General features: G+C 36.6%; 1 protein-coding gene across 1 annotated transcript in view; it reads right to left on the bottom strand.

Moving 5' to 3' along the window:
- Positions 1–27,035, bottom strand: part of LOC306864627 (laminin subunit alpha-1-like) — a 74,870-nt gene that overhangs the window by 7,248 nt on the left and 40,587 nt on the right. Inside the window, exons 25-56 of the mRNA XM_079408748.1 lie at positions 26,379–26,561; positions 24,944–25,129; positions 24,739–24,866; positions 23,149–23,269; positions 22,306–22,446; positions 22,113–22,231; positions 21,090–21,176; positions 20,437–20,630; positions 19,132–19,274; positions 18,036–18,134; positions 17,836–17,947; positions 16,854–17,010; positions 15,722–15,932; positions 15,159–15,275; positions 14,744–14,907; positions 14,526–14,664; positions 12,552–12,654; positions 12,358–12,474; positions 11,283–11,465; positions 9,223–9,377; positions 8,490–8,633; positions 7,722–7,855; positions 7,486–7,633; positions 7,283–7,407; positions 6,119–6,269; positions 5,563–5,707; positions 5,334–5,475; positions 5,143–5,257; positions 3,748–3,906; positions 3,470–3,621; positions 2,454–2,627; positions 423–606 (exon numbers count right to left, since the gene is read on the bottom strand). Coding sequence (XP_079264874.1) covers positions 423–606; positions 2,454–2,627; positions 3,470–3,621; positions 3,748–3,906; positions 5,143–5,257; positions 5,334–5,475; positions 5,563–5,707; positions 6,119–6,269; positions 7,283–7,407; positions 7,486–7,633; positions 7,722–7,855; positions 8,490–8,633; positions 9,223–9,377; positions 11,283–11,465; positions 12,358–12,474; positions 12,552–12,654; positions 14,526–14,664; positions 14,744–14,907; positions 15,159–15,275; positions 15,722–15,932; positions 16,854–17,010; positions 17,836–17,947; positions 18,036–18,134; positions 19,132–19,274; positions 20,437–20,630; positions 21,090–21,176; positions 22,113–22,231; positions 22,306–22,446; positions 23,149–23,269; positions 24,739–24,866; positions 24,944–25,129; positions 26,379–26,561 — 4,632 coding nt within the window. The remainder of the gene's footprint in view (positions 1–422; positions 607–2,453; positions 2,628–3,469; positions 3,622–3,747; positions 3,907–5,142; positions 5,258–5,333; positions 5,476–5,562; positions 5,708–6,118; positions 6,270–7,282; positions 7,408–7,485; positions 7,634–7,721; positions 7,856–8,489; positions 8,634–9,222; positions 9,378–11,282; positions 11,466–12,357; positions 12,475–12,551; positions 12,655–14,525; positions 14,665–14,743; positions 14,908–15,158; positions 15,276–15,721; positions 15,933–16,853; positions 17,011–17,835; positions 17,948–18,035; positions 18,135–19,131; positions 19,275–20,436; positions 20,631–21,089; positions 21,177–22,112; positions 22,232–22,305; positions 22,447–23,148; positions 23,270–24,738; positions 24,867–24,943; positions 25,130–26,378; positions 26,562–27,035) is intronic.

Genomic DNA, 27,035 nt, shown 5'->3' with positions numbered 1-27,035 from the left:
TGTGTGTGAGTGTGTGTGTGTGTGTGTGTGTGTGTGTGTGTGTGTGTGTGTGTGTGTGTGTGTGTGTGTGTGTGTGTGTGTGTGTGTGTGTGTGTGAGTGAGTGAGTGAGTGAGTGAGTGAGTGAGTGAGTGAGTGAGTGTGAGTGTACCTACTTAACCATGTTTTGGGGACAAACCTGACAAAATCTCCAAAAACCTCCCTTTGGGGACGTCCTCATTTGTAAAACGGGTTTAAAAATAAACAAAGTTTTTTTGAAATTGTAAAAATGCACAGTCACCCGTGAGGGCTAAGTATTGGTGAAGGCCAATAGCACACACAGTTTGTACAGTATAAAAACCATTACGCCTATGGGATGTCCCCATTTAGATAGCTAAGTAAACGTGTGTGTGTGTGTGTGTGTGTGTGTGTGTGTTTGACTCACGCTGCTGCTGCCGTGTGTGAGCGTGCTCAGCTCCTCTGGGGGTGACAGGGGTCGCGTGGAGGGGTCAGAGGTCGGCTCTGCCTCCAGCTCATCAGGCAGAACCACACGTTTGGGTCTCTCCTCCAGCAAACAGCTGTCCATGTCTACGTTCTCATAGCGCAGAGCAGCGGACAGATCCAACAGTCTGAAACACACATTGCACCTCCACATCATTCAACCTGCAGCTGATTATATTTCATAATACTGTACTTAACTTTTTATATTTATATAGCACTTCATGCAATACAGATTGTTTTAAAGAAGCATAAACAGGAAAATAACAGTGATACTGTTGCAAAATTCATCAATTATGAAAAACTCAATTTCAACTGTACAGCAGCTCCACAGAAGACAATAGAGTCATTATTACAGGTTTATAATGTTATAATTAAAACTAAAAGCCCAAAAGCATTTTTGCTACTTGAAATAAAAGTAAACATGAACTGAAATAAATATAAGAATTAACGTCATTTCAGCAAGTTGTCAAGGCAATATCGTTTTCATTAAGTTTAAGTACTACAATAACTAAAACTAAATAAACTAAGACTAAAATAAAAAGTAATAAAGACTAGACAAATAAATAAATAGTAATATTTAAAAAAATTATAATAAAATGACAAAAACAGAAACCAAAATTACTATAACTAAAATTAAAGTGAAAACTGAAAATACAAACATAAAATTCAAAAACTAAAATAGCATATCAACGATAAAATAAATAACATTGCAAAAATAACAAAATAACATTGCATTATTTTGCTCAGTTTAGTTTAAATGTTAATTCATTTTAGTTCAATATCACTTAAACACTTTTGACATATACCTTAAGTAATAAAATACACTACAGAAATATGTTTTTGCTTTGGACATTTACCTTGGCAGCAATATGGTTTCCAAATGAATATATTAATCAGTACCATGGTATATATATTTATAGAGCAACGTTTTACCTGTTGATGACGTCACTGTACCGTTGCAGTACTTCCTGTAAGGGACATTCTCACACATCTGTATGTTAAAGGTGCCATAGAATGCATTGATAGAATATTTTAAATTGTTCTCTGATATCTACATAGAAGGTATGTGGCTTAGTTAAGAGCAAAAATTCTCTAAAAACGGTTTTACATGTGCATTTACAACCCTAGGGTTTGTCCCTAGAATGAAATGGTCTGTTATTGGCTTATTTGTAAGGGTCATGAATAATAATGTTGAGCTCTGCTCTGATTGGCTGTTTCACAGCGCGGCTCTTTTCAGTAGCTCACACAGCAAACAGATCTCTACTGTCCGGCGTGAACGATGGAGAGATTAGGCATCCAACCTTATATGTTTGAACCAGTATCAGACAAAGATACAGATTTTTGAGAGATTTTGCAAGACTGTTTAGCGTCCGTGGTCTGAACATGATCGCTGCGAGACGCTTGAGACAGAGTTGTGTGTGAGGGAACGAACGCAGCCTCTGTGTTGCCAGATCCAGCTGTTATACGCATTTTTGGACTTGTCTTTTCTAATTTTTTTGACACTTTAGAAAGTTAATAAAGTAGGACGTTGCAGTTTAGGGTCAGCGATATCTTTATCTTATCTTAATTGCAAAAAATTGGAAATAATTTTGGTTTATTTTTATTTTTGCTTGTTTTAATAGCAATATCTGGCAACACTGCATCGATGATTCGGCTGGCCTAGAACATGGGCTGGTATACGTTATGCAAATGTTGGGGGCGTAAACATTAATGATCCTGACTGTAACCTCACAGTCGGTGTTATGTTGGCATTCGCCTCTTTTTCAGTGGTCTTTTACACACATGAGATTTACATGAGGACGAGGAAACAATGGTGTTTGAGGCTCACTGTATGTCATTTCCATGAACAGAACTCTTATTGTTCAACTATGCCAAGGTAAATACAGTTGTCAATTCTATGGCACCTTTAAGTCGTAGATGTGTTTGAATGAACAGAGTGTGTGTATGTGTGTGAGTGTGAGAGTGTGTCACTCACATGCCGTCCACCGCCGTGTTCCTGATGCAGCCGTAGAAGGAGGAGTCGCTGGATCCGGTCTCTCCTGGAGGAACGCCGCCGATGAAGAGCCGCTCCAGAGCCAGAGCTTTATCTGCAGATGATCCCAGCTTCAGCGTCGCCTGGCTCAGCTCGTCCACAAACACTGCGATGGACCTGAAGGAAAAACACGCAGACAGAAATCAGACCGACTGCGCTCAACCCATCAGCAGCTTTCTGTAGCAAACGCTACTAAAACCACATCCCAATACACTCAAAACATATTTAGATTTATGCATTTGAATTGCATGTAAAATTTCCATCTGTTTGGATAACAGTTTTAACATAAATTAATCAACTTAATGCGATGCACATTTGTAAGTCGTCATAAAAAAAATCATGGCATAGTTTATTAGTAACTATATGCATCTATTTGATTTTATTTAAATAATCATATTTTCAGAATGCATTCATTCAAATTGCTTAAAATCAGCATACGGTTTTTTTAAACCAGGGCTATTATAGTTAACTAAAACGATAAATAAATTAAAAAACAATCATTACTTGAAATAAAGTAAACGTTAACCGAAATAAAAAAAACATTAAAATTAAAATTAAAATGCAACATGTACAAATGAATTTCTAAATCTCATTTAAAATATTAATAAAAACTAAAAGAGTTTATCAATGATTCTAAAATAATACTTATTTATTCAGTTAAGAAGTATATGGCTAGCTGTGAAACAAGCAATATTCAGTTAATATCCATGAAATTAAAAAACAAACAAACTGGATTTATAGATGATAAATATACAAAGCTGGCTATTGTTTATGTAAAACACAGTTTATTAACACCATTACAGAAATCTGACCTGTTTCATTGATGTATGACTGTTAAATATGAATCACATTAAGTTTATGTTAATACAGTGTAATCCAAATGAAAGGGAATTTTATATGCAAATCTTACATTTCAGCCTGTATGTTTAGTATGAAGGTTGTGTAATATTGCTCTGTACCTTTTGTTCCTCTGCAGTATGAGCGAATGCTCCTGTCCATCACTGAAGGAGCCGTTCTGTGATTTGACGACGGCTTTGTGCACGGCTCCGCCTTCGGCCACGCCCACATGAACCTCCAGCGATCCGGACACAAGCTTCACCAGGAGGAACGACTGAGAGCAGAGCAGCAGATGAAGCACATGAGCGACACACACACACACACACACACACACACACGCATGCAGACACACACTCTCACTCACACAGACCCCAGATGATGCTGTGAAGACTGAACAGACCTGCTGCGTGTGTCGTCCCGAGCTCCTGCTGAAACCCGCCAGGATCACGCCTCGCTCGCGTCTGCTGGAGAAGCTGCTCATGATCTCTGTCTGAGGAGCCAAGAGCACGGCGGGCATCTCCAGAAAACCTCCGCCGAACACCGACACGCTGCGGATCGGCTGCAAACACAGAAAAACATCCTCCAAATCAGAAACTTCAAGAGAAGAAATACTCCTTCAATTATAATTAATAATTCTCCTGGAGATGATCATCACACAACTTTACATTTCTATGTTTGTTTTTGTATTATAAGGGTCAAAGAATATAAAATTAAAATAATCTTTAGTAATAATCTATCAAAAAATAATACATATTTCAATATAAAATTATTATAGCAATAAGTTATATTGATAATATTTTTGAGTTTTAGATATATATTTTAATATAAAATTATTATAGTAATATTGTTATATTGATAATATTTTAATATTTAACCATTTTAGATATTATATAATTTAATATAAAATTATTATTGTGATAATACGAAATATATTAGAAATATTTAATTTTTTGTTTAACTTACTATTTCAGAGTCCTTTGTGTTATAGCACAATAACAAAAATGAAAGGCAATAAAAAAATACTTTTCATGTACATTTTAGTACTGTTAACAATAATTGTGATTTAATGAGTGAACTGATTAATTTAATGAATTAATTACAGCTGAAGACAAACTCACCTTCAGATTTGTTTGTTTTGCAGTTCAACAGACACAAGAATCCATTAAATACACAAATTCCAAAAAAACTAAATTTTATTCATTAATTTTCAGTAAGTGTTTTATTTTTAAGTGTTTTACTTTTAAAATGATTTATTGTAATTTTATATTTTTATTGTGCTGTCAAACGATTAATTGCATCTAAAATAAAAGTTTTTGTTTACATAATATATGTGTGTTCTGTGTATATTTATTATGTAAATATAAATACACACATACAGTATATATTGAAAATATTTACATGTATTTACACGCCTATTTATATTCATATAATTTATATTATAAATATATTTAATATATAAAAATATTTTTTTCTGAAATATATACACATGCATGTGTTTGTATTTATATACACACAATAAATACAGTACACACTCATATTATGTAAACAAAAACTTTTATTTTGGATGCGATTTAATCTTTTAACAGCACTATATTTCTACTCTTTCATTCATTTTAGCAAGTGGTTTGATTCTTTTTATTTCTAAATTATTTGTTTATTTTAATTGTACATTTTTATTTATAGTTTTATTTTTATTATTAAATGATTTTAATTTTACATTTTTACCCCTTCATTCATTTTCTTTTAATTGTACATTATGACGACTGAATTCTTAGATTTTCATGTGATGCTGTACCTTGAGGACGCAGCCTTTCTTCACTCCATAAGACTCTCTGAGCAGGTCGAAGTTCGTTCGAGCGATTTCCACATTCTTCATACAGCCGATGAAAGAGCGAGCCACAACCTGCCTCCTGCAAACATCCACAATGAAGCTGCATGTACCAAAATAATGTAACCGCAGCACGTCCTCAGAGAGTTTGCCCTCACCTGATTGGTCGAGAGGCCGGTAATCCACCGATGTAGATGGGGTCGAGGTCAGAGCGATTGAGGTCAGAGGCCGAACCCGGAGACTCCGCTTCTATGACCTCTCGCTCGGAGGGGTTATCAGCAGCCATCACCGATAAATGACCTGCGGACACAACACGCATCACTTCCTGTGAGCTTAAACCTCATGAGAAACCTATAAGATGTAATAGATCTGAGATCAGAGCGGCACCTCGGCGCTTGTTCCTCTGCAGAGCGATCCTGTACCAGCTGCCGGTGCTGTATGTTCTGCTGGAGGTCAAGGTCAGCGCTCCAGAGCCCAGTTCAAAGGTCAGGTGAACCTTCCCTTCCACCAGCTCGATGGACAGGAAGTCTCTCTACAAACACAGATGAAAAGAGAGACTGATTATTTTCTTTTTTAACACTAGCTTTCTCTATTCTATCTATTTGTTTTCTTTTTACTTATTATATAATTTAAAAAACTGTATTTTCTAACTGCTTGTTTTTTTAAAAAATGCCTCTAACACTAGCTTTCTCTATTCTTTTTGTATTCTGTTTGTTTTCTATTCCATCTATTGTTTTCTTTTTATTTATTACATAATTATAAAAAATAAAAAAAAGCTTGCAACGTGTACTGCGTTGGGCTAACCGAGACTTGTCCTAGCACTTATTTTGATTGCTTCTATTGTCCTCATTTGTAAGTCGCTCTGGATAAAAGCGTCTGCTAAATGACTAAATGTAAATGAGTGAGACGCTGAGGAGCGTAAGGAGGTGAGAAGTGAACGTACGGTGCCGTTGGAGGCCAGATACAGCAGCAGGCCATTCGGAGACAGAGTCTTGAAGAACATGATGACGCTGGTGGACATGGAGCGCAGAGACTTCTCCACCACAGAGAAACCACTGCCATCGAAGTGGAACGATGTGTCTTCAGTGCGCGGACTGATGGACGAGAAACACGAAAGAGCATGACTGTTTCCATTTACCGCTCATCAAAAACACATCTGAAGACTAGCTGGAAACAGGGCTGGAGTGCAGGTGGTTGCTAGGTGTCATAGATGGGTTGCTAGGGCATTGCTAAGTGGTTGCTAGGGTGCATTGGGTGGTTGCTAGGGTGTTGTGGGACCTAGGCAGTTGTTATGGTGTTGTCAGTGGTTTCTAGGTGTCACAGATGGTTGCTAGGGCATTGCTAAGTGGTTGTTAGGGTGCATTGGGTGGTTGCTAAGCTGATGTGGGACCTAAGCAGTTGTTATGGTGTTTTCAGTGGTCGACAGGTATTAAAGACGGTTGCTAGGGCATTGCTGAGTGGTTGCTAGGGTGTTTTCAGTGGTTTCTAAGTGTCACAGATGGTTGCTAGGGCATTGCTAAGTGGTTGCTAGGTGTCAAACAGTTTCTAGGGTCTTCTGTGGGTTGCTAGTTTGTCACTAGGCAGTGGTTAGGGTGTTTAATTTGTGCTTCCCAGGCAGTTGTTCTGGTGTTTTCAGTGGTTGCTAGGATGTTTTGGGTGGTTACTATGCAGCTGCTAAGTCTCATGAATGGTTGCTAGGGCATTGCTATGCATTTTCTAGGATGTTGCTAGGATATTGCTAAAGTGTTTTCAGTAGTTTCTAGACAGCTCCAAGGTGTCATAGTTACTAGAACGTTGCTATATAGTTGCTAGGGTGGTTTGGGTTGTTGCTATGGTGTCACTAGAAAGTTGCTATGATGTTTTCAGTGGTTGCTACTGGTGCTAGTTGTCTTAGATGGTTGCTAGGACATTGCTATGTGGTTAGTAGGTTGTTCTGGGTGGTTGCTAGGGTGTTACTAGGCAGTTTCTATAGTGTTTTCAGTGTCTGTAAAGCATAATAGATGGTTTCTAGGGCGTGGGCAGGCAGCTGCTATGGTATCTTTATGTCTCTATACTGTTGCCAGGCTGCACTGGATGGTTGCTAGGGTGGGTGAGTGGTGTGTTTCACCTCATGAAGCATCCGCCGCACTCTCCCTGTCTCTCAGCATAGTTCCACAAGCCGATGTTGTTCTCGTTGAGCGATGCTTCGCTCATGCAGCCTCTGAAGTGGGTCATTCTCACCGCTGGGGGTTTCTGGGAAAAACACAAGGGATGTAAACAGGGCTAAACACAGAAGAACCCTTAGGAACTGCAGCCGGATCTTCATCTCACCTTCACCTGAGCGCCGAGGCCCCCGACGAACACCCAGGTGGATCTGCTGATGTCCATCACGGTGGAGGAGCCGGACGCTGTGGTCTTCACTGTAGGCAGCGGCTCGGAGTCCGTCTGCTGGACGGTGAGGGTCCCGTGTCTCCCGAACCTGCGGCACAATCACAGGAGAACCGGACTTCAGAGTCTGTCATTCAAAGAGAAGAACCCAAACGTCCCATCAGCGCTGAGTTACGAACCGCGTCGCGTTGATCCTGTGCCACTTGTCGTTGTTGATCTGAACGTCGGGATACTCCAGTCTGGTGTGTCCAGAGCCAGTGTCCCACAAGAAGGACACCTTCCCATGACGCATCTCCAGAGCCATAAAATCCTCCTAATGTGGATATAAACACTTATTTATATAAACTGAGACTTTACACATTGAAATATACATACAATCATACTGCATACATAAAAAAAATTTTTTTCTCAGTTTCAATGACTGAAACCAACTGCAATAAGTTGAATCCCTAAAATTATTAACTGGAAATAAATAAAAACTAAAGCTAAAATAAAAATAAATATAAATTAAACATAAATGGTAAGATTACAAAAAAAACAATTACAAAAAAACTAATAAAAATGACAAAAGCACACCACAAAATGACTAAAATCTAAACTAAAATTAAAATGTAAACTGAAAATATAAAAATAAAAGATAACTCAAAATATTAATAAAAACTATAATAATACTATATAACAATATATAAATAATACTTAAACTAATCACTGAAATAAAGTGGAAATAACAACAACAACAAAAATTTATAAAAACTATATAGAAATATAAAAAACCCAACAAGTAATAAAAATGTAAAAAGCACATAACAAAATTACTAAAACTTTACTTAAAAAAATAAAAAAATTTATGAAAACTTAATAAAAAAAATAAAAAGGTAATCCAATTAATAAAAGCTAAAATAGTATATAAACACTACTAAAATGTCAAGTAATCTGATTTGACGTACGCTGGCGCCGCTGCCCATATAGAAGAGCAGGTTGTCCGGTTCGCTGGTCTTCATGGTCAGCGTGAGCGTGTTGAAGTTACTGGACGTTATCTCTGGTCTGTACGCTCGCACACAATCCCGGTCCGCAGAAACAGCCACTTTAATCTGCAGAGATCAGAGCGTGAGCGGCCGCTTTATAATGCTGTGCTATAGGGCTGTCCAAACGGCTGATTGGACTTTTGCACTTAAACATTATTAATATTTGAATTATATTCTAATTTAAAAGGCATAATTGGCTTCTCTCCTGAGGCCACAAGAGGGCGCATCGAGCAAAATATTATTACTGCACGTTTATTGAAGCAATAAAATAACACGACTATCTTTAAAAAAAAAGTGCATAATGTTTAAAAACCATATAGAATTAATTCAGTTGTGTAAACAATTAGAAACAAAACAGCGTCATGTAAAGGACTGAAAACGAAACACAAAGGGTACTTTTCTATTTAAAAACATGAGATGGAACTAAGAACTAGTGGGTTCAACTGGATTAGCTATGAAAAACATTAAAATGCAAGGACACTCACATCGTCATCACATCTCGAGCGCCTCTGATAAAGCTGCCTGACGCACACATATGCAACGTTTTTGCATTCGAATGTGGATTTTTATTTTAAATTCAAAGAATATTTGAAATACAATTTTTTTCTGACAGCCCTACAGTGTTATTCTGAGAGTCACGTGACGCGAGCCTCACCGACGCCGCCTGCTTGCGAGCCTGATTGATCAGCTCCTTGATCTCCGACAGGTTTCTGCTCAGATTCTCTCCCAGCATCTGCAGCGGCTTCAGACGCTCGAACAGACGCTCGGTCTTCAGGTGAGCCTCGCTCAGTCTGGATCTGGCCGCGCTGGCTGAGGGGCGAGACGGGCATTTACTCATTACTCATTTACATTTAGCAGATGCTTTTATCCAACGCGACTTACAAATGAGGACAATAGAAGCAATCAAAACCAACAAAAGTGCAATAACATGCAAGTCTAGGTTAGCCTAACACAATACATGTAGCAAGGTTTATATATACACATATATATATATATATACATATACACATTTATATACATATACACATACATACATACATATACATATATATATACACATATACATATACACATATACACATACAGTCAAAGCTAAATGTATTCAGACAGCTTCAACATTTCTCACATTATATCACAGTTTATTCACTATAGTTTAGAAAATGGTAATAAAATTGGATTGGATTCAATTTATTGTCATTGCACATGTAGGTACAAGGCAACGAAATGCAATAGAGAAGAAGAAATACAGCATAACATGAGGAAAGAGAGGAGAAAAAAAAGTGTCCTCACACTACGTTCTTGGACGAGAGTGCAGTGAGAGAACAGACAAAAAACCTCAGCATAAAGCACAGTCAACACAGGAACATAACTTGCATAGTAATCCTAGTTCAGACGAAACAGCCATCCGGCCAGCAGCCATTACAGCGCAAACCCACGGACCCGTTAACGCCTGACAGGATGAAGCGACGAACACGTGGGATGGGGTTAGGGAGGTGTATGAGTAAGTTCGTGTGAGTTCGTATGCCTTGAAATCCGTTTCGCCAGCACTCCAAACCAGTCGACTCAGTTCGCAGGTTGTGATGCGACATAGCAATTGCCATGGAAACGACCTTGGACAGAGCACAAGTGCCCGACAATAACAAGGTGTTTTTGGGAGGAGGGAATGGAAGAAAGAGCGTCTCCCTGCAGTATTCACCGGAGAGTTGATACCAGAGCGGCCTTGCCAAGCCGTTCTGTTGTGGGAAGCCGGAAAGAGATAAGATTGTTTTGTCTTAGTGCGAACAGCTGTCTTCCAGTTTCACAGCTATTCTCATTGTCCATTCTGATCTGCTTGTCCAATTTTCCTTTCCAAATCCGAGAGCTTAGCCGTGATCAAATCCATATTGCGGTTAATCGCCTCAGTCTCCGAGGCGACCGCTCTGCCCACAGACTCCATCATGACGGGCAGCCGTGAGAGGTTTTGGATAGCCAGTCCCGTCTCCTTAATTTTCTGATAATTTAGGGCAACGCTTAATCCAAATAGCAGAAACCCAGTTATCATTGTTCCGAATAATAAAATATGAGAACAACTCAGTTAAACTGTGCCAGATCAAATTGATCTTGATAAAGTCAGATAACTTTGATAGAAAGGTATGTAATGAATTTGGTTGAATAGCGGTCAGATGTTAAATTTAAGACAATTAGATAAAACCAATTTAGCTCAACCAATCACCAAGCAATGCTTCATTTAGTTCAGTCTGTGGTGGAAAAACATCACATTAGCAATTAAAGAAAAACACTTCAGCAAAACATGATCAGGTCAAAGTGTCTGAATCATTTTTGATCCTGTAGTTCACTGTATGAAGGATGTTTGGGTATAATGTGTCACAGTTTACTTTATTTTTCTATCCACACTTACATAAATGAACTATAGTGTCCTGCACCCACAATATCAAAAATGATATCTGCTGTCTGAATACTTTTTGGTTTGACTGTGTATTTACACACACACATATAATAAAAAGTAAGTAAGTAGATGGAATAGAAAAACAATAGAGAAAGCTAGTGTTAGAGACCTTTTTAAAAAAACAAACAAAAAACAAATAGATAAAACAGAATTAGAACAGAGAGTGCTAGAGTTAGAGGGTCAAATTAAGATGGAAGATGTGTTTTTAGCTGTATATTAGCCGTGTTTTTACTCTTCTCATATGAAGAGAGTTTAGAGAAATCCCTCACCGGTCTCCTCCGAGTCTCTGACCAGCTGGACGGTGCTCCTGATGCTGTGATTGGCCGAGGCGACAGCAGAAGACGACGCGTCCAGCTTCACACGATAGTCCTCCAGACGCTCCAGAGCTTCCTGTAAAGATGCATTCGCTGCTTCCGCCTGCAGCTTGGCCTCGAGGACCTCAGCTCTGCTGCCTGAGAAACACACAATCATCTGATATTACAGACCGGCAGATTCATTTAGCCGCTGTGCATCAATTTAGAAAAAACTTACTCAGAGGTACTTGAGAGGACAAAAACATCTGTCAGAAAACGCTCAAAAATATCATTTATTAATATATTTTCTGCTTTGACTTGATTTTTTTCTTCTTTTTACAAACATCAGCCCTGATCATAACTACCAAAAATTCATTGATTTCCAGGATTTTAACCTGAAATGCCAGTTTGCTAACATAATGCCACTGTAGTCAAAAAACAAATAAATCTATTATTTTCTGCATATTAAATGCTAAGCACGTTTTTGGATTAATAGTATAAGATATGTCAGTGATTAGAAACATCATTAATTATGATGCATCATTATTTTTTGTGCTGTCTGATTTAAAAATAATTAAATACAATTGTGCCAAAATGGTAAAAAAATAAAACTTATATATATATATATATACACACACACACACACACGTGTGTTTTCATATACAGTCTACATAATAAATATACACAGCACACACACGTATATTATGTAAACAATAACTTATTTTGGATGCGATTAATCATTTGACAGCACTAATATATAATATAATAAATATATAGTTTTCTAGGCACTGCTAAGAGAATGAAAGGCTATTACTAAAGAATGCATAATTTAATGTCTAAATGGTACTGTAACTAAATATTGCACTATTTTTTGTAACTAGTGCAAAATAAAGTATTTATGAAAGACAATGAGGGTGAAATATTCAAATTCAATTTTTTTTTCCAGTTTTTGCAACATTTATGCTGTCTGCATTTACAGAGACAAAATTATAAATAAAATAAAATGAAAAGGACAAATGTTGTCCCAGAGGACGCTCGAGGGTTAACGTACCGTTAGGGAGGCTCCTCAGGATGTTCAGGGCTTCTGGGAGCATCTGTGTGAAGTTATGAACGTTCGCTCTAACCAGACTCAACCTGCTGGTCACTTCACTGACGTTAAACACCAGCCCTGAAACACACAGACAGGAATATGATTATCTGATTATTCTCTGTATGAATGATTTCAGGTTTGAGTGGCGTGTTCACCTTCTGTGTGGTTCTTCAGAGATCCGCTGGTGTCCAGAATCTCAGAGCTCCTCTGAAGCACCGTCGTCCCCTGCTCAGTCAGCGAGCGCTCGGACTCTGACGTCTTACACAAAACACACATCAGCATCACTAAACACTGGGCTTTGATATCATCCTGATTTCTGAATATCTGATGATGTGTAGCATTTTTTTTTGTCACCCTTAGATGTGAAACATTTTCTTGAAGTCCCCCATGATTTTATGTTCATTTTTCAATTATTTAGCAACAAATTGTCACACGACATGCAAGTAAACAGATAAAATATCTAATCTTTTTTTAGTAAGTGATTAATTTTTGTTTTTTATTATTTTCTATTGTTAAAAAAAAAAAGGTTTGGAATCAGCAAGATTATGTAAAAAAAAAAAAAAAAAGTATCTTTTGCTTATCAAGGCTGCATTTATTTGATCAAAAATAAAGAAAAACAGTAATACTGAGAAATATTATTACAGTTTTCTATGTGAATATGTGTTAAACTGTAATTTATTTCTGTGATCTGCAGCTGTATTTTCAGCATCATTACTCCAGTCTTCAGTCACATGATCTTCAGAAATCATTCTTTTATCAATATGCTTATTTATTATCAATGTTAGAAAGTTTTGTGCTGCTTTAAAAAAAAAAAAAAAAAAAAAAGGATTCTTTCAGGATTCTGCGATGAATAAAATGTTAAAAAGAACGGCATTTATTCAAAATAAAAATCTTTACTGACACTTCATCAATTTAGCACATCCTTGATGAATAAAAGTATCGATTTCTTTAAATTCTTAAAAAAAATAAAATTAAAATTACTGATCTCAAACTTTTGAACGGCAGTTTAATTATTTAATATAATAATTTCACTATTTTATTATATATATATATATATATATATATATATATACTGTGGCGGGAGGAGCCAACGACAGACACAGTGGGCGCGGCGTCAAGCCTCGGAGAGGTTTTTATTAAACAATATTAAAATAAAGTGTCCAAAGGGGGAAAAGTGTCCAAAATAAACAGGGATCTGGTGTCCTCGTTGTGCTGCGGGGCTCGTGAAGGAGGGCAGTGTTCAGGAGGGAAGGGTCCAGGTAAGGGGCGGAGTCCGGCGGCCGCACGCGCTCCCGTCTGGAGGTCCCGGGGCGCGAGTGACGGCGGCTTCTGTGGCGGCTTCGTCCAACTCCTTGATCCCCGGGTGCTCGACGGGATTCCACGGCCCGGCGTCCTCGCCCGACGGCCGTATCGCGGGTGCAGTGTCGGCCGGACTGCGGGTCCGGCCGCTCGCGTCTCTGACGGCGGCAGGTAGTTCCCTCTACGCTCCCTTTCCTGGACCCACGAGGACACCAGCGTGCATGCACGGGGAAGAGACCGGTCTCCCGAGGAGAGGCGCGCTCGGAGTTTAAACGGCGGCGGTGATGAGGCTCCATTCACGTCAGGTGCGCCTCATCACACGCCGCCAGCCCTGGCTGTTTCAGCGCCCCTCCTCTCTCTCACACACCCACTCCCGTCGGGAGCCTGGTGAAGGGCGGCGAATAAGGGACGGGGTGGTGATGATGGACAGGGGGGAGGCAGCCGACTCGTCACAATACATATACATATATATATATATATATATATATATATATATATATATATATATATATATATATATATATATATATATATATATATATATATATATATATATATATATATATATACACACACAAAATATTTTAATAAATAAATAAAAAATATTTGACAAATATATATATAGAAGTAGCATTTACTGTGAATCGAGCCACTCTGAAAACACACTGTTATCAGATGCAGGCTTGTAAATAAACACAGTGTAGCAGACTATATACTATAATTAAATCGAAGTTATACTGTACCCCTATTTGTTTATTTTACAGTTACATTTGATTGAATTATTAGCTTGTGATTTAACAGTATCCTGAAGCTGTGATTGGTTGACGTACCTGATTGAGGGCGGAGCTCGCGCTCTGATTGGCGGCGTGGGCCAGATCTTCAGCCAGCTGTGTGTTTTCTCTGATGTTGGTGTTGGTTTGAGTGGCGCTGGTGGCGTTTGCTGCTGCAGGTCTGACCTCAGACAGAGAACTGAACCACAACAAACATATTCAGTCTCATAATCAGGTATTTGTGATCTGTTTGGTGAGATATTCTGAGGGTCACGTACCTGTTAAGAGCTTGTGCCTGTTTGCTGAGAGCTTTCGCGTGATCCTCGGCACTGTACACCAGCTGCAGGGCGTCTCTTTTGGTCAAATCCATCACTAAAGTGTCCACGTGCTTCCTGAGAGCCGGACTCCATCCTTCCAGATCATTCCTCGTCTCATCCAGAGTCTGGAACCACAAGCAAATGCATCTTAACACGGCAAAAAAGCTGATCTTACTTATCTTACTTAATTAAGATTTAATATCTTATGTTATTTTGCTTATCTAGTAAATGCATCCTAATTTAAGAATCTTTAGATATTTTGAATAGAAACAAGACAAAAATACCAAGTAAGATGAGCCTTTTTTTGCAGTGTTAATTACAGACACTGTGTCATTTATGTCTAAACGGAGTTCAGTGATGTAGAAAGGTCACTTACAGCCGTGCCATTGCCAATGTCTTCAGCGATATTGAGAGCATCGGTCAGCAGGTCTTGAGCTTCCTGTACCTGCGTTTCTACTTCCTGGTTCAGACTGCTGACCTTGTTCCTGGAGACCTGGAAAATAATTACAAATATTAATGTTTCTGAAAGAGTCTCTTCTACTCATCAAGGCTGCATTTATCTGATCCAAAATACAGTAAAAATGAGAAATATTATTTTTATATAAAACAGCTGTTTTCTATGTGAATATGTGTTAAACTGTAATGTATTTCTGTGATCTGCAGCTGTATTTTCAGCATCATTACTCCAGTCTTCAGTGAGCAGCACAACTGTGTTCAACATTGATAATAATCAGAAATGTTTCATATTATAATGATTTCTGAAGATCATGTGACACTGAAGATGATAATGATGCTGAAAATACAGCTGCAGATCACAGAAATAAATTACAGTTTAACACATATTCACACAGAAACCAGCTGTTTGACATTAGAATAATATTTCACAGTTTTCCTGTATTGTTGATGAAGTGAATCCTCTGTGCTGAAGCCGTGACTCACAGTGAGCGTCTGTAGGTTGGTCTGGATGTCACGGAGCAGGTGGTGGCTGTGGTTGTTGTGGCTCTTGGTTGTGTTTAGGGCCTCCTGGACCTGCAGGAGCCGCTGGTTGTATCTGCTGAGGGTTGTGGAGATGTTCTCCTGTCTGAAGTGGTTGTGACTGTAGGGTTTTGACATCTCATCCTGAACCTTCTCCAGCACAGACACTGCAGAGCTGCACACACACACACACTTGCATTTAATCATTTAGCAGACGCTTTTACCCAAAGTAACTTGCAAACGATGACAATAGAAGCAATCAAAACCAACAATAGAGCAATAATATGCAAGTGTTATGACAAGTCTCAGTTAGCCTAACACAGTACATGTAGCAAGGTTTATATAATTAGACAATATTTTGCCGAGAGTGTTATTGTGCTGGTATCTGACTACCGTGGACAGCTGCAGTTTTTGATATTCTTCATATTCTGTGTGGTCAGTTCACATCAGAAATTAATCTTTTCATATAAGTTTAAATTGATTTAGACCTTTTATGGGCAATTTTACCTTTAATAAAACCTTTTTCAAAAGTGTGCAGTCAAATTGCTACATTTAATCAGTCAGTTAGAATAATAAGACATTTAGGCTGTTACCAATTACAAAATGAATCTTTGAAGTTGCATCTGAAGTGGCATTTAGATGCATTTACACACTATTTAATTCAGCTCAGAGGGTCATGGAGTGCTTTAACCTGTAGTTTCAAATGCATAATGTTTTGATATTTTAAACATAAAACATTTAATAATGATATTTGAAATTATTTTAAAATAAAGAGATACTTTGAATGTGAAATTAAAATCGCCAGAAGGTAGCAGCAAGTCACTGTTAACAAGTGAGTCATTGCCACTGAACCGAATCAGTTTAAATGGTTGATTCATTCAGGAACAAAACACCTCAAGTTGCTCAGAGACACAAAAACACTGTTTGGAATTATTTTTTGTTGGTGAAATGGAGCAAAAACAGGCAATATGGTGTCTAAATATATCTAAAAAAAATATATCGCTCACCCCTAATATATACACACATGCACTACATTACACACTGGCTGGGACACACGTGTATCTGCGCAGACGTAAAGCAGAGGAGAGTTTGATACCTGAGCTCGTCCTCCGCCGATGAGCTGCAGAGCGTCAGATTGAAGGCTCTGATCTTCTCCAGCGAGACGCTCATCTCCTGCAGCAGGAACGTGCTGTTCATCTCATCCAGACCCTCGTTTACCGTCACGTTCACTGAACGCAGCTGCTCCATCAGGCCTGAGCCAATCACAGAACAGCAATCAGATCATGCGTTTATCAAATTATATTTGTTACTGACTCAAGTGTAATGCATCTAAAACAGACTACATCTTTTATTTAGACTGATTGAATCTGTTTTAGGTATTATAATTAGTTTTATTCATTATAATCTGTTATGCTCTAGTATTATTTATATACTATTATATTACTTATTAATATTTTGAATTAGCTTTTATTTTTATATGTTCAGTTTAAGTTTTTTTGTATTTCACACTTTTAAGTTGACGTTTTTCCATCTAATATTTATTTTATTTCAAATTTATTTCAATTAATAAAAAAATAATAATAAATGTTTTTATTTAGTTGTAGCTAATGATAATAACACTGTTTTAGGTGCATTTCCCTTTGAGACAAGTGTTAATAACATAAAAAATAAAATAAATCTGTTTATGCCGTGCTATTTTAGTAATATTTATATACTACTAAAGTATTCATTAATAATTTGAATTAGCTTTTATTTTTAGATTTTCAGTTTTAGTTTAAGTTTTAGTAATTTTGTTTGGCTTTTGTCATTTTTATTTATGTTACCTTGACAACTAACTGAAATAAAATACGTTTTAAGTCTTCCATCTAATATTTTTATTTTATTTTATTTAAGCTTTACTTCATTTAATGAAAATGATTTTTAAGAGTTTTGGTTTTAGTTAACGATATCAACACTTGCTTTAGAGCCATTACTCTTTGATGCATAAATAAAAATAATATATTAATTAATAATGAGTAAATATTAATTAATTAAAATAAATTAAAACAATAAAGCAAGCAAAATAAAGTGTTTGTTACTGTGGATGGCAGAATGAATGTTGCTGATGAGGTCCAGCAGCTGTTTGCTCTGAGCAAATCTCTCCTCTGAGGTCAACAGCACATCTTCACTGCCATCAAACACACTCTGGACCTACAGGTGAAGGAACACACACACACACTGAGTCCCAGCATCAGTCACCGGTTGTCATGGATACAGTGATGATGGACAGGAGCTGTACCTGCTGCTGTAGGTCAGTGATGTGATTGGTCAGGTTGCTCAGATGTTCCTCTCCTGCGCTCAGCTGATAATCTGTGCTCTGCTCCCACGACCTCAAACTCTGCCAATCAAACATGCTCATTTACTTATGAATTATTCATACACATACAGTTCCTTACACATGCAGGGCTCCAGACTGCGAACAAAAGGTCCCATTTGTGACCATTTTTTCTGCCGGTGCGACATTTTTGTGAGCGGTTGCACTGGCGCGATCACCACGTTGTTCGTGGATGTGCTGCGAGATCCAGTGAGAAGCATTCAAATTCTGCTTAAAAGTCTGTGTTATAAACAGCACTGACATACATCAGAAGACCATAAGTATTAATGCTAACTACAACCATGGTGTGGTGTTAGAAATAGTGGAATACATTACATTATTCATTTCAGGGTTTGTACAGCCTTTTGTGAGAAAGCACTTTTCAATGACTTTCAAGCATTTCACACAACTGTTTCCAGCACTTTAAAGCTCTAAAATGATCCGATTTGAATGTTATTTTTAATGGGATGACCAAAATATACTTTCTGGTAAACAAATACTTATGTAAAAAAAAAAAAAAAACACATCTAATCACAATTACAACCAGGAGACGGCAACAGAGGAGCACTTATTGGCTTATTAGTCATTAATTTGTACTTTTTCTCTATATTTTGAAATGATAAAATCACTATTATAAAATATCAAATCAGCAATTTTTTTTTGATTTTGTCAGAATTGTGCACTTTTTTTGTGCATGAAGAAAGAAAAGTCACAAAGTGCCTTGGAAAAACAAATGTGTGACTAAATCTCACATAATCACTGAAGTTGGTCAGTTCCATATACTGCTATAGAAGAATAATGGTGCATTTAATAAGAGTGGAATATATACATTTTCTATATAATAATTTGATTTTGCACGTTACTGTTGTTAATAAAAGTAAATTTTGTATGCATCCCAACTCAAGCTTAGTGCTTTACTGTCAAATCTGCATAAACATGAAATAAACATGTAATATTATTAGTAACTGTACTTAATGCAAAACAAGAGTAATTTCGTGATTAAATTAACCCTGTGACTGACCTTGACCGCTCTGGTCTGGTTCTCGAGGGTCTCCAGCTGGCTGTAGGGAGCGAGAACGACCCCCAACAGGTTCAGAGACACGATGGACCCGTCTAAAGCGTCCAGATCGTCCAGCAGCGCTCCGGTGCAGTCGTCATCACACGCTGCAGGACACCAGATGATGACACTGATTTTACTGAACTGAATTCATCTGAATAATGACTCTACTGTCTTCTGTGGAGCTGCTTTACAACATTAACAACTGAAGAGTTCAGATGCAAAAGCCTCAAAGTGCTGTCGGACATTTTCTTCTAAAATGAGCATTTTTCCTCAGGCTCCTGTATTTATGTTATTTCACTTTAATGGCAATTAAAAGAACCTATTCATTGTCATTAAAGTGAAATTACTGAAACTACACATAAGAGCCAAGAAAACTGCTCAGTTTAGAAGAACATTTAGACACCAAGAGGCTTTTACTTCTGAACTCTTGTTATTTTCCTGTTTATCTCCGTGAAGCTGCTTTGAATCAATCTGTAAAGTGCTTTATAGTATTTATAATACTATGAATTTTATTTATATATTTTTGATATTTTAAAATATTTATAATTAGCTTTTATTTTTATTTTTTCAGATTTTCAGATTTCATTTTTAGGTTTGTGTTTTTCCATTTAATATTTATATTTTATTTTGGCTTTGTTTCAAATAATGAAAATAATTCAATACTTTTGTTTAGTTTTAGTTTTAGGTGTATTACACTTTGAAATCAATGAAATGAACTAAAATAATTTTAAAGTAAAAGTTAAATCTGTTTAGGCAGTGTTATTTTAGTATTATTTAGCATGATCTGTATTTATTAATCTGAATAACGACACTGTCTTGTGTAGAGCTGTTTTACAGCTGAAATTGAATGTTGTATAACTGATTAATTTTATAACATTAACACTATCTTCCTGTCTATTACTGTGAAGCAGCTTTGAAACAATCTGTAAAGCGCTATATAATATTTATCAATATTAAAAGTTTTTTCTATTTTCTATTTTTAAGTTTAAGTTTTCCCGCCTAATATTTATATTTTATTTCAGCTGATTTGTAATAGTTTTAGTTCACAATAAGAACACTGGTTTAAGGTGCATTACTGTTTGATTAAAAATAAATAAATAAATGAAGTAATTATTTTAGCATTGATTATTTACTATTATAGCCTATTAATCCTGCATTTATTAATCTGAATAATGACGCTATAATCTGAATCTTGAATCAACGAATTTTGTTATTTCCCGTTTCTGTTTTGAATCAGTCAGTAGTGTATAGAGCTCTGTTACTCACACACACACTGCTCGCTGACCAGTATGTGTCTCTCCTCGCACTGGTCACACAGATGACCTCTGACCCCGGGCTTACACTCGCAGCTCCCGGTGCGTCCGTCACAGACGCTGTGCACTGACCCCGCACTGCTGCACCTGCACACCTGGCACCGCCCACCTGCCTCAGACGGGTTACCATAGAAACCCACCGAACACCTGAGGGACACGGGAGAGAGTGTTAGTGTACGAGTGTGTGTGTGTGTGTGTGTGTGAGTGAGTGAGTGAGTGAGTGTGTGTGTGTGTGTGTGTTAGTGAGTGTGTGTGTGTGTGTGTGTGTGTGTGTGCGCTAATTTTTTGTGACAAATGAGGACATAAATGTGTATAATGACAGGTATGGCAGGTATTACAAGGTGAAGGTGACTTTTCAGGACATTGACCCATGTCCCCACTTTTCAAAAAGCTTATAAATCATACAGAGTGAGTTTTTTTTTGGGAAAGTAGAAATGCACAAAGTCTCCTGTGAGGGCTAAGTTTAGGTGTAGGGTAATAGCACATACACTTTGTTCAGTATAAAAACCATTACGCCTATGGGATGAACCCACTTTTCACAAAAACAAACATGAGTGAGTGAGTGAGTGTGTGTGTGCGTGTGTGAGTGTGTGTGTGAGACCTCACCTCTCACAGTAACGACCCTCGTATCCCTCCTCACAGCGATCGCAGTGGAAATCACCGACGCCCTCTAACACACACGTCGAGCTGAAACTATAGACACACAGATACCGAAATAAAATCAAAATAGCAATATGACTTAATATATTTAAATAAATACTTTATTTTTTAAGATTTCTATATTTTCTATATTATATATATATATATATATATATATATATATATATATATATATATATATATATATATAAAATTATACCCACATACATATATACGCGTTCAATTGTCAAGCTGCCAAAATAAAAGCTTAATGGTTTAATATTTGAAAATGAAAAAATTGAGATGTAAAAATAAGTATTGTAAATTTGCAGTTGTACTATAAAATAAGATTATTTTATTAAAATAATCTACTATCAGTGAGATAGTATTATAGATTTTATTAATAGTCTGAATTTATTTTTTTGTAATTTTTTAATATGTCTAAATAGTTTGAAATTATTTTTTGTTTAAATATTAGATCAATTTATTTTTGTATATCAAGTTTAAACTAAATAAAATGAGAAATGTTTACTTGGCAACTAACTGAATTAAAACAAGTTTTTTTAAATGTTTAATTTTAGTTTACGTTTATTTTTATGTTTTAAATAAAATTACACTATTTTTTTCCTCAATATTTTTATTTAATTATAGTTAATATTATTATTTGCACTCAAAAACGTTATCAGAATAAAGTTGTTGTTTTTTTTATTCTGCATAAAGCCATCCTACTCATTCTCTAATTATTAATTACTTCATAATAAATCTATTCAAGTCGTTTGGTGAAAATCCCTGCATTTTTTCATATCTTAAAATAGCAGAAGAACTAAATATTGTTGTGCAGCTCTAACATGAACCACAACTCAATTTCATTTCATCGGCATTCTGTTATTCCTAATTCTGATTGGCTGATTTCCAGACCTGTTTCTATTGGTTAATTTCCAGAACTGCTACAGGTGACCATGTGACCACGGCAGTGTCATGTGACCTCACCTCTGACCCCGCAGTGGACAGGCGCACAGCGAGCAGTCACTGACGGAGCCCTGCACCTTCCCATAATGCCCTGCGGCGCAGACGTGGCAGTGCTCTCCTGCGGTGTTGTGCTGGCATCCCTGAACACAATGATATCAGCATCTCAAGCAGCTGCTTCTGAGTTCATTATCAGTTATTTGGATGTATTTCTCACCAGACATTCGCCCGTGTCCAGGTCACATGACAGGCTGTGGTTGTTGCACTGGCAGGGAACGCAGGGCCGAATGAGCGGACGCTTTCTGCCCTTCATATTGAGCTCAGACACGGCCTGACGGTAATATCCCGGAGCACACTCCTGGAACACAGAGCATGATGGGTAAAAACATCAGACGATTCATCAAAACACTGCATAAACAACAGAACTCAACCGGAAGTGATGCCTATGAGAAAGTGTCTCAATTAAGCATTTTTATAAACCCAGTCATTTTATTCATATTTTACATGATACTGTATTATATGATTAATTTTATATTATTTATATATGTATTTTCAGTATTGGTCAGGAAATTTCTAAATTTTGACAAATGACAGAAAATATTAGAAATTATACACTATATTGTATTATATTATTAAGTAATAATTCTATATTACTTGTATATTTTTTATTATTTATCAAGTCTCTCTCTATATTTGAATAAATGGCAGGACATTAGAAATGGTACATTATATTGTATTATATTATTAAATATTAATTGTATATTATTTATATATTATATTTCAGTTTATTTTTCAGAATTTATCAGACTTTCAACATTTTGATAAATGGAAGGAAATATTAGAAATGTTACATTATATTGTATTATATTATAAATGATTAATTGTACATTATTTATATATGATATTTGATTTATTTTCTGTTCTAGTTTATCAAGGCATTTCTCAGAGTTTCTAAGTCTGGATAAAGGAGAGGAACTATCAGATATATTTCTAAATTCATTACGTGGCACAGTACATGAAGGCTTCAGGTTCGTCTGTAACAGTGGATGATTTCTCTGACCTGACAGGAGAGTCCAGCGTATCCCAGCGGACACTCACAGCTCTCCACCAGCCTCGCCACGTCTCCACCCTGAGGAACCTCATCCGCCTCCAGCGCCGTCTCCATCGAGATATTAGAGATCCTACAGAGACATGAAATCATCACATCAGCACGGACTCTGTTAACTCTCTCAATGCATGTCTAATTGTGAGTGATTCATCAGTGATGTTATTCTGAAGGAACACGTTTATCTACATTCCCTTTCATCTAGATGTAATAACTTGCTCCACCTATTAATCAATAATATCATAACACACGGTTCACGAGCCTGTCTTTGAAATACGTCACATTATGGAAGCTGAATGTGTTCTGAATTATAATCATATTTACATATTCATCACCATCACATTTAGAATTATTATTATTATTATTATTATTATTATATTACTCTTATTTTTCGGTCATATTTAAATATAAATCACAATGGTATTTATATGATACTCCAATCAATTTCATTTATTATTTTTATCACTATTATTATTTTGGAATTATATTTTTATTATTATTTATTCCGATTTACATATTCATCACTATGGCATTTACATGACAATCCGAGGCGTTATTATTAATTTGATATTATTAATATAATATTTATATATAAATATATAATATTTATTTATTATTAATATTAAATGTATATTTATATAACATTATTATTTTGATAAATGCATTATTATTATTTATACTTGTTCATATTTACATATTTTTCACTATGGTATTTACATGATAATCCAAGGAATTCCATGTTTTATTATTATTACAATCTTTATTATTTATTATTACATTTTATATTTTGTATTATATTATTATTATATTTATTCAGATTAAAAATAATCACTGTGATAGTTACACAGTCCAAGGAATTCAATTTATTATTATTAATGTTACTTAGAATGATTTTGTTATTTTTATTATTATTTATTCATATTAGCATACTGATCACTATGGCATTTACATGATAATCCAAAGAATTACAATTTTCCCATTTTTATTACTATTTATTATAATTGTATTGTATATTTTTATATAGAGGTTATTCTAAAAACAAACATGTTTGTCTTACTAATAATATAAAAGAAATATGTGTCCCTGGAGCACAGAAGCAGTCATGAGTAGCACAGGTATATTTGTAGCAATAGCCAACAATACATTGTATGGATCAAAATTATACATTTCTCTTTTATGACAAAAATCATTAGGATATTAAGATCATGTTCCATGAAGATATTTAGTACATTTCCTACCGTAAATATATCAAAACTTCATTTTTGATTAGTAATATGCATTGCTAAGAACTTCATTTGAACAACTTTAAAGGAGATTTTCTCAATATTTAGATTTTTTTGCTCCCTCAGATTCCAGATTTTCAAATAGTTGTATCTCAGACAAATATTGTCCTATCATAACAAACCATACATCAATGGAAAGATGATTTATTCAGCTTTATATGATGCATAAATCTCAATTTCACAAAATTGACCCGTATGACTGGTTTTGTGCTCCAGGGTCACATTACGGATGTTGAGTGGAAGTGAATGATGGAGGAATGACCTGCTCTGCTGCAGTCCTGAGCCGTATGATGCTTTGATGATGATGTACTCCACGTTACTCAGCACTGACATGAAGTCGGTGTGACTCACGGCTTCATCAGACACCGAGTTGAAATACTTCCACTTGTGCTGCAGACAAAGACGAGAACACGGTCAGAGAGCGCCGGGATTGCAGCACAAACACAGCGATGCAGAAGCGGACTGACCTCGGTCAGAGGAACCTCGTGTCCGGTGCGGACGCCGTTCTCCGGGGCGGGAAGCTCGGTGTAGATCACCAGCTTGCGCAGGTGACCGCCCCTCATCAGCACCTGAGGCTCGTGATTGGCCAGACCCACGCCGTCCAGAGCGAAGAAGGCCAGCGTGTAGGAGAGTCTTCCTCCATAAGACAGCAGCTGCCAGACAAACAACAGAAACACACTAATCAAACTTCTGAGTGCAACAAATACATGCATAAACACATTAAAAATCTACTTAAACTATTAATAGAAATACATAAATACATAAGTTACAAATTAAAATATATCAATATAAATACATAAAAATATATAAATAAAAAAACTAATATAAACATGAAAAATAAATAAACAATCTCTCACAATACAAAGATGACAAAACAATTGAATAAAAAAAAAACTTTATGCACATTTACAGAGAAAGGATATTTTATAGACTTCATAGATACCTTGTTACTGGGTTATTTCTGTGGTGTTTACCATGGTGTTTTTTGTGGGTTTGTACTTGTTACTGTGGTATTTGTGTGGTGTTTACTGTGGTATTTCTGTGATGTTTACCGTGGTATTTGTGTGGTATTTGTGTCTTGTTACTGTGGTATTTCTGTGATGTTTACCGTGGTATTTGTGTGGTGTTTGTGTCTTGTTACTGTGGTATTTCTGTGATGTTTACCGTGGTATTTGTGTGGTGTTTGTGTCTTGTTACTGTGGTATTTGTGTGGTGTTTACTGTGGTATTTCTGTGATGTTTACCGTGGTATTTGTGTGGTGTTTGTGTCTTGTTACTGTGGTATTTCTGTGATGTTTACCGTGGTATTTGTGTGGTGTTTGTGTCTTGTTACTGTGGTATTTGTGTGGTGTTTACTGTGGTATTTCTGTGATGTTTACCGTGGTATTTGTGTGGTGTTTGTGTCTTGTTACTGTGGTATTTCTGTGATGTTTACCGTGGTATTTGTGTGGTGTTTGTGTCTTGTTACTGTGGTATTTCTGTGATGTTTACCGTGGTATTTGTGTGGTGTTTGTGTCTTGTTACTGTGGTATTTGTGTGGTGTTTACTGTGGTATTTGTGTGGTGTTTACTGTGGTATTTGTGTGGTGTTTACTGTGGTATTTGTGTGGGTCTATACCTGGTTACCGTGGTATTTGTGTGGGTCTATACCTGGTTACCGTGGTATTTGTGTGGTGTTTACTGTGGTATGTGTGTGGGTCTATACCTGGTTACCGTGGTATTTGTGTGGTGTTTACTGTGGTATTTGTGTGGGTCTATACCTGGTTACCGTGGTATTTGTAAGGTGTTTACTGTGGTATGTGTGTGGGTCTATACCTGGTTACCGTGGTATTTGTGTGGTGTTTACTGTGGTATGTGTGTGGTATTTGTGTGGTGTTTACTGTGGTATTTGTGTGGGTCTATACCTGGTTACCGTGGTATTTGTGCGGGAGTCTCCAGTAATACGGCGCGGTGAGGACAGACAGACTGTGCAGGTGAGACGCGTCCAGCAGCATCTCCTGATCGCTGTAATAAACGCCCTCCAGCGTCCCCTGTAGGTCACTCTGAGACACGACACGCAGCAGAGCTGGAGCAGAGCCCAGCATCATCTGAATCACACACACACTTATTAATATACACACCATTCATGAATATTCATGATTCACATCATTAAAATATCAGCATCAGGATTTTCCTGCACTGCTATCTTCATTTCCATGGCAGCATAAATTATATTTTTATCTGGGTTTAGTTTGTATCTTAATTATATGTGATGAGAAAAAAAATGTAGACTCAAACTAACGACTCTTAAAGAATCACTCGCTGAATTAATGTAACTCACTGACTGGATGTTAATATGATAAAAATGCACCGAAGAACTGTTTAAAACACATTTTTTATATTTTTCACCTCTTAATCAGGGTAAAATCACTGTAAAGCATGGAATCTTGTCACTTGCTGTTTCGTTTATTTATACTGTGGATCAAAAGTTTGGGGTCAATAAGATCGTTTGTTTTTCTTTGTTTTGTTTTTTTAAGAAACGTAACTTCTTTTTATCAAGGATGCATTCAATTGATCAAAAG

The sequence above is a fragment of the Barbus barbus genome (assembly GCF_936440315.1).
Source record: "Barbus barbus genome assembly, chromosome: 46".
Lineage (NCBI taxonomy): Eukaryota > Metazoa > Chordata > Actinopteri > Cypriniformes > Cyprinidae > Barbus > Barbus barbus.
Note: the sequence above shows the minus strand (reverse complement) of the source record. Positions and strands in the feature narration are given on the sequence as shown.